The sequence below is a fragment of the Sinocyclocheilus anshuiensis genome, unplaced genomic scaffold (genome assembly GCF_001515605.1).
Source record: "Sinocyclocheilus anshuiensis isolate Anshui unplaced genomic scaffold, SAMN03320099.WGS_v1.1 scaffold583, whole genome shotgun sequence".
Taxonomy (NCBI): Eukaryota; Metazoa; Chordata; class Actinopteri; order Cypriniformes; family Cyprinidae; genus Sinocyclocheilus; species Sinocyclocheilus anshuiensis.
In genome coordinates, this window is record NW_015551025.1 from 459,937 (window position 1) to 467,514 (window position 7,578).

General features: G+C 36.3%; 1 protein-coding gene across 1 annotated transcript in view; it reads right to left on the reverse strand.

The window, feature by feature from the left end:
- LOC107661116 (serine/threonine-protein kinase Nek8-like) overlaps window positions 1-6,188 on the reverse strand; it is a 14,628-nt gene extending 8,440 nt beyond the window's left edge. The window contains exons 1-11 of the mRNA XM_016450589.1: window positions 6,135-6,188; window positions 4,662-4,867; window positions 4,155-4,387; window positions 3,948-4,079; window positions 3,624-3,832; window positions 3,417-3,496; window positions 3,019-3,206; window positions 2,784-2,931; window positions 2,162-2,238; window positions 1,023-1,140; window positions 705-855 (exon numbers count right to left, since the gene is read on the reverse strand). Of these exons, the coding sequence (XP_016306075.1) occupies window positions 705-855; window positions 1,023-1,140; window positions 2,162-2,238; window positions 2,784-2,931; window positions 3,019-3,206; window positions 3,417-3,496; window positions 3,624-3,832; window positions 3,948-4,079; window positions 4,155-4,387; window positions 4,662-4,867; window positions 6,135-6,181 (1,589 nt within the window). The 5' untranslated portion in view covers window positions 6,182-6,188. The remainder of the gene's footprint in view (window positions 1-704; window positions 856-1,022; window positions 1,141-2,161; window positions 2,239-2,783; window positions 2,932-3,018; window positions 3,207-3,416; window positions 3,497-3,623; window positions 3,833-3,947; window positions 4,080-4,154; window positions 4,388-4,661; window positions 4,868-6,134) is intronic.
- Between the last annotated feature and the right edge of the window lie 1,390 nt (window positions 6,189-7,578).

Below are 7,578 nucleotides of genomic sequence, written 5' to 3' on the forward strand. Positions count from 1 at the left end.
CACACACATTTTTAAAGAGTTTTTTAAAGAAATAAATACTTTTATTCAGCAAAGACACATTAAATTGATCAAAATGACAGTAACGGCATTTATAATGTTACAAAAGTTTTCTATTTCAAATGAATACCGTTCTTTTGAACTTTCTCAAAGAATTTTCCACAAAATTATTAAACAGCAAAAACTGTTTTCAACATTAATAATAAGAAGAAATGTTTCTTGAGCAGAAAATCAGCATATTAGAATGATTTCTGAAGGATCATGTGATACTGAAGACTGGAGTAATGATGCTGAAAATTCAGCTTTGCATCACAGGAATAAATTACATCTTAAAATATATTAAAATAGAAAACAGTTATTTAAAATTGTAATACCATTTCACAATATTACTGTTTTTACTTTGAATCAAAATACATTCAAATAAACCTTACTAACCCCAAACTTTTGAACGGTTGTGTACATCCATGTATATACATATATATAAAATAAATAAATATAAAACATCCAACCAAAATCACCTGAACACACATCACATTATAACTTTGTCATTTTGTCACTGTCATTTTATTTATCATAACTCGTCATTTTGTCATTGTCGGCTTGTATTTTCCCAATATAATATATTTTTTAATAAAAGTAACATGATATTTTTCATATCTTTTGGTTGTTGTTGTTCATAATGAACTGTGAGAGGACGTATTGAGTACCTGTTGTTCCCACAGGCCAGAATCTGGAGCTGTGTGCTGATGATCATGGAGCAGTCGATCCCACACAGCACACGCTGGGCTTCAAAATCAGCTGGCAAACTCACCTGCTGCGGGCAGATGTGGCAGTCTTGAGTGGCCAATCCCAGGCGGCCTGTCAGACAGAGGGATAACAAAGAGTGAGTGTGATAGAGAGAGGGAAAGAGAGGGAGAGGAGGACGATGGAGCACAAAATGCCAGGTCTGCCTGGAGGCTACAAGAGTACAAAGAGAAACCCAAAGAAACACAGTGTTTGAGTGACAAGTGATGTTGCTCATTTACCGTTGTCTCCTCGCCCCCAGGAGAAAACCTCTCGCTCATTGGTCACTGCCAGGACATGCGACGCTCCACAAGACACTTGAACCAACTCATAACCCAGCAGAGCCTCCACTATCTTGGGCTAAATACAAAGACGGCAACATGAAGAACCACAAATACAATTAAAACTAGATTTATACATGTTGTAAAGAAAATGTAAGTGGTGTTTGACTGTACAAACTTGAACAGACATTGCTAAATTAATAAATATACCATTTCAGTGTTTAAAAAAAACATAAAATGCTTGTACATCATTCATGTAAAACCGTAATGGTCAAGTCAAAGTTCTGTCAATTGGCCCGAAATTCTGCAGTCTTTAATTATTATTTATATATTGTTATACTATTTATTAATATTTTTAATTTGCCTTTATTTAATATTTTCAGTTTTCATTTTAAGTTTAGTTTTTTATGTTAATATTTTTTTTAGCTTTTATAATTTTTTAATTTATTTTTATTTACGTTTTAGTAGTTTTAGTACTTCAACCTAAACTGAATTTAGTCCACTTATTTGCCAAAGCAACATTTCTAATTTTATGCTTTTCATCTAATATTCATATATTTTCAGCTTTATTTCAGTTAACAAAAACATTTTTTTTAAATAGTGGTGACACTTTACAATAAGATTCAATTAGTTAAACTTAGTTAATGTATTAACTAACATTAATGAACAATACATTTATTACAATATTTATTAATCTTTGCTAATGTTAGTTAATGACAATGCAGTCGTTCATTGTTAGTTCATGTTAATTCACAGTGCATTAACTAATGTTAACAAGCACAACTTTTGATTTTAATAATGCATTAGTAAATGTTGAAATTAACATGAACTAAGACTAATAAATGGTGTACAAGTATTGTTCATTCTTAGTTCATGTTACTAACTAATGTTAACTAATATACCTTATTGTAAAGCGTTGCCAAAATAGTTTTAGTTTTAGTTAACAATACCAATGATCCCAGGCCAGCAGGTCATCTTTATTGTGGAGCCCTGAGGTCAATGTTTAGGATTACTTTGTTTAATTAGCTTGCTTAGCAAGCATCACTAATCATTCCATTGTGAAACAATAGGTCTCTATATATTGGGTTGTCAAAATCTACCTGTGTCACATCGTTGAAGTTCCCATGTCCAAGACAACCATTGCTTCCACTTCCAAATGTCATGATTATACCTCTGTCTGCAAAACCAAACTGAGCAGATTATAGTAGCTGCTGCTAATAAACAAAGAATTAAACAAAAACTGTTCCTCCGTCAGTGCAAACCGCTGGATGAGAAGCTGGAAGTGAGGACCTTTAATCCTCTGTATCTGCTGATGACTAATGATTCCCCCACAGAGACGAATGCTAACAGCATATCCTTTACTTTAGCGCAGACAAATGTACACCGCTGTGCTACAATGCCAGGGGACAAGAGATTAGCTTTCGCAGTCTGAACAAATGGTGCTTAATGAGCTCTGTAGGAAGGATCGTAAAAAGAGGTGATTACATCCCCCTTTCAAACTTTATCACAAATGTTTAAATTACTCTTGTGTTTAATTTCGCATAGACAGGTCCATTTTTTAGCTTCAGGCCAAGAATTGCCCACTCAGGCAAGAAAAGAGCATCTGATGGACATGTAAACGTTCTTTGTTTTGGTTTTATGTTGCATTATGGATGGATAAATCTGACGTCACAACAATATGCTGAGACCTGCATGGAAAATTCTGGATTGTAAGAAGCATACCTGTTAGGCAGGTGGTGAAGAGATCGCCACATGAGACAGATTTGATCGTGACACCAGACTGTCCTTCCAGGAAGCGGGAGATAAACTGGGGCTGCATCTGCTCAATAGCGCCGGGCAAAGTGGGCTCACCAGATCCAACCGAGGGGGCCTGGCATAGAGTCAAACCGAAATAAACACTGAAAACTGAAATAAAATAGGATTTATATTCAATTGGGAAGAAAAATTATCATCACACCTCCCATGTGATGAGCTGCCCAGATTTGGTGACGCCCATCTTCTGGGTGCGGCCCAGGGACACTTGAATAACCTCTGTGTTTAACATGGGCAGACGCAGAGGAGTGGAAATGCCACTGCCCCAGGTGTACACTGAAGATAAAGGCAATGGGTGCATCATCTTTGTTGAACTTAGACTGGACAGCCCTCCTAATGAAACAAATGGCACCAGAAAACCTTCATGCAGACAGTGAAACCAAGAGAGCTAAATAAAGACTTACTATGAATTTAATTAAATAAAATGGGTATAAACATAATATTTAATCAGCTATAAACCCAAGGCTGTATTAATAAAATAATTAATGATCCTTTAAAACAATAATAGTAAATAGGAGACTATATAAGGAAATAAGATCCCACCCCTGGGTCTGGTACCAGTTACACGTCCACCAGGTCTGCCATGAGGGCCTGTCTGTACAGTAGAATGTGGCTTTTCTATTCTAAAAAGAGAATAATTTCATCAAATAAGGAGTGCATTTACAGTTCTTAACACTGTACAGTAATTACTTCCCAAACAGTACAATTAAATGCGGTAGAAAAGTAAAATTTAAAATGATAAAGTCCTACCTGCGCATTTTGACGTTGCCTATGTCAGTGTAGAGATTAAGCAATGGCCTGATGCAGACGGGATGAGCCATTATCTCATTGAGTTGGGGCCTTTTGGATGGGTCCAGATTCAGCATGTTAAGAATGAGTTGTCTCAGTTCTGGGCTGTAACGATCTGAAATGGGGGCAAATGTGCCACTCATGATCTTCAGCACCAAAGCTGGCAGGTTCTGACAACAGAGAAGTTGCTTCGTTTGTCATTCAACATTCATTTAAGGAACAAAGAATTTTGTGATGTTCAGATTCTTTAAAATCAAGACAAATCAATAAGAAAATATATCTTACTGCTGCCTCGAAAGCTCTCTTGAGACTAGCAAGCTCGTAAAGCACACAGCCTAGGGCCCAAATGTCACTCTTCTGGTTGTATGGCTTTCCTTCACACAGTTCTGGAGAGATATAACACGGTGTCCCCACAACCTATCATGAAAAGGAGAATTTGAACTGTAACTAAATCACATACAGTCAAATTCAAATAATTGGTGAGGTACTTACAGTATAAGCTTTGCTCTTGCTGACAAGAATTTTCGAGATTCCGAAGTCTCCTATTTTTACTATCATCTGGTGCTTGTCTAGGAGTATGTTCTGGGTTTTGAGGTCCCGATGTAGGATGAGTTTATTGTGCACGTGATAAAGGGCCAATAAGATCTGAACGAAGAAGTGTAATATGGTGTCCTCATCTAACAGGGAGTTGCAGTGCTTTTGTATGTAATCGGCCAGGGTTCCACCTACAATAATCATAAAGAGACAAATGATCATAGATACTAAGATTATTGACTACATGCATGTTGTTTTGAATCATAATTCAAAATGCTTACAAACTAGTCATATTAAAATCAGCAGAAATTAAATTCCGTGCAACCAATGCGACCATACCTTATAATTTAAATAATACATAATTACTTTTGGATCACAATAATACATATTATGAATTTTGTTCCTGATATAAACTGTCGGAACACATTAAGTGACCATCCAAACTTGAGTGAAGAAAGTGTATGCCTGGAGCGTATTCCATTGCGATCATCAGCGCCTTGTCCTCAAGGAAGTTTTCATAATACTCAATTATGTTGGGGTGGCTGAGTAACTTGAGGACTTGACATTCATTCTGGGCCGCGAGGCGTTCATCACGAGTCATCTGCTCAACTGGGATTTCCTTCAAGATCACCAGCGCGCCATCAGTGCGTCTGCGACAAAGGTGCACTATCCTGTAACAGATACAGAAATCAGGATACTGGTCAATAAGCGGATTTGTTACATTCACAGAATGTGAGAATTTCAAGTTTAATAGCTGAATTTAAAGTTTTTAAATTTCAGCTGTCTATTTTATCATACTTTTAAAATGAGCACTTATTATGGAAATAATATAATTTAAAAGAATACACTTAAGTATGAACTGAATATAATTTTTCAGACACTTAATTGCAATTAAATGAAATGTATTATAGCCTAGTTTAAATTTACAGTAAATACAATTAGCTAAACTTTAGTGTGCTTTTTGACCCACTTAAGTAGGACTTAATTACATTGTTACATGTCATTTCATACTTATTTCTATTGTCTTTGAAATATGTAGGCTAAAGTACTGCTGAATATGCTGACAAGCATTTGTGAACTGAAATACAGTCATAATGTCATTACTATTGAAACTTATACGTCATATATTTATAATTACACTTTTGTAATGAAGTTGCAATTTAGTTTAGTTAACTTTAAATGTACCGAATAACACACTAGAGGTTAAATTATACTCAAGTACTTTCCATGTGCTTTAGTCAACACATCAAAATAAGTGTACGTCTTTAAATCACGACAAAATATTAATAAACCATAAAGATTTAAAATGTAGCCTACTTTAAAGTAAAAGTTTTAATTTGACGTTATTACAAAGTGCATAGTCATTAAAGTGTACTCTCGTGACTCTTAAAGTGTTCTCAAATATGTTTAAGCTTTAAACTTTGAGATTTGAGTACAAATTTCACACAATGCCCATACTTTAACTTTGAGAAACTTTAATTTCTCAGTAATTTTTACACCCTCTGTTTGCTACTGGACATTCCGGTTACGGTTCCAAATTACGATAGAAATTCCAGTAGGAACGCTTTAAACATTGCTGTTTTGAAAGGAGTAGGGCGAGCTATTCACTGCTCAACATCTCTTTTCCCTTTGAAAAAGAAGTGTCGAAATTTTACTCAAACTCTTAATGCAACTGTAACTCTTTGATAATGGCTGTGTAACTCTACTGATGGAATGCGGAAACGCGAGAAAGTGATGCTCTGTTTGTTCCGCTAGCTCGCTCTGATTCTGGGAGGAGCGCTGCAGATTAGAAGATCTTCACAGAGTTTCTCAAGTAAAACGTTTACCGTGTTTAAACGCGCAAAAAAGTCATTTTTGTAAAGCAGCTAGTTTAAACAAACGAGCACGCGTCACTAAATCCATTTGTTGAACTATTAACGGGTTCGTGGTTGTATTTACCCGAATGCTCCTCTCCCGACCACTTTTATCTTCTCGTACTTCTCCATGTTTGCTGGCTGCTAAACGCGCCCCGTCACTAGGCAACGCTTCCTACCCCTACAGAGTTCTAAAGGGGACAAAATACAGCAAGTGAGCAGGGGAACTGACTCTGACCCCATCATTTTGTCAAGGGGTATGCTAATCAAAGATGTAAACACAAATTTAGTATTGAGGTGAGCAAAGTCATTATTGAATGAACTACTGAAAAACTCCTATCAAAGTTTGCTTGTTTTTAACATTTTTTTTTTTTTTTTTTTACAGCTGTCTAAGTTTGTGATCAGTTGTTAGCTAACAGTGCGGCTCTATGATGCAGAAAAGACAATTCTGAAAGCTTTTCCTCAAAGCTAGAGATAAATAATCCTCAGGACAAGTCCTGTCAGTGGCCCTTTCCTCCGGCATCTGTACAATTATCTGCTTCATTTTTATGCTTTGTAAGCCTATTCAGACTAGATCTTTAAAGGGGTCATATGATGCTGCTAAAATGAACATTATTTTGTGTATTTGGTGTAATGAAATGTGTTTATGCGGTTTAAAGTTCAAAAAACACATTATTTTCCACATACTGTACATTATTGTCTCTGGACTCCGCTTTGTCCACGGTGAAAGTTGATGTATTTCCTCAGCGACCAGCACAGATCAGCTCTAGGCATGACGAAGCGGATATCGTCCTCTTTTGGAAGACCAAACAAAGTAGTTTCGCTTTCACAATGAAACACACAGCGTCTTCAGGATATGGCTGCAGCGTCAACAATACTAGAGCGAGAATCAAAGTTACGCCTTCTTTCTTTGCGTGAACATTTGGGCGGCGTTATGCAAATCTTCCCAGATTGTGACGTAGGTATGTGGGGGCGTGTTAGAACGAGCCGTTTTAGGTAGGCGTGGTTAACTCTTAACTTTTATAAAGAATATCTCTTTGGTTTTGAGACTTTAGTGTTTGCAACTTTACAGATCTTCTTTATGCACCAACAGCTTGTAACACTCCAAAGAGAAAGGAAAAATTGAAATCGCATCATATGACCCCTTTAAAGTGGGTTGAATCACAGATTATTTTCAACACCACACAATACAGGTAAAACCATTAACTGTGACCAGTGGACTAAAGTTAAGACTGCCTCTACACCACCTGCCTATTATGGTGTCAACTTGATTCTCAATAAGAAGATTGGTCACTGGTGATTTGATGGCCTATGACTGAGACACTGTGTCCACAAAATATTGAAAGTGTGTTTTTGGTGGCCTAATTACTTTTTGGCCTGATTAGACCACAGCTAGATGAGAGGTTTACATTTCAGAAGCACATAAAGGGCCCTTGTTTGCAAAATGATCATTTCCTCACATCAGACATGATATTATTGGTCTTTTTCAGAATCTTTTAATAATGTAATAATATTTAATTTTATTTTTA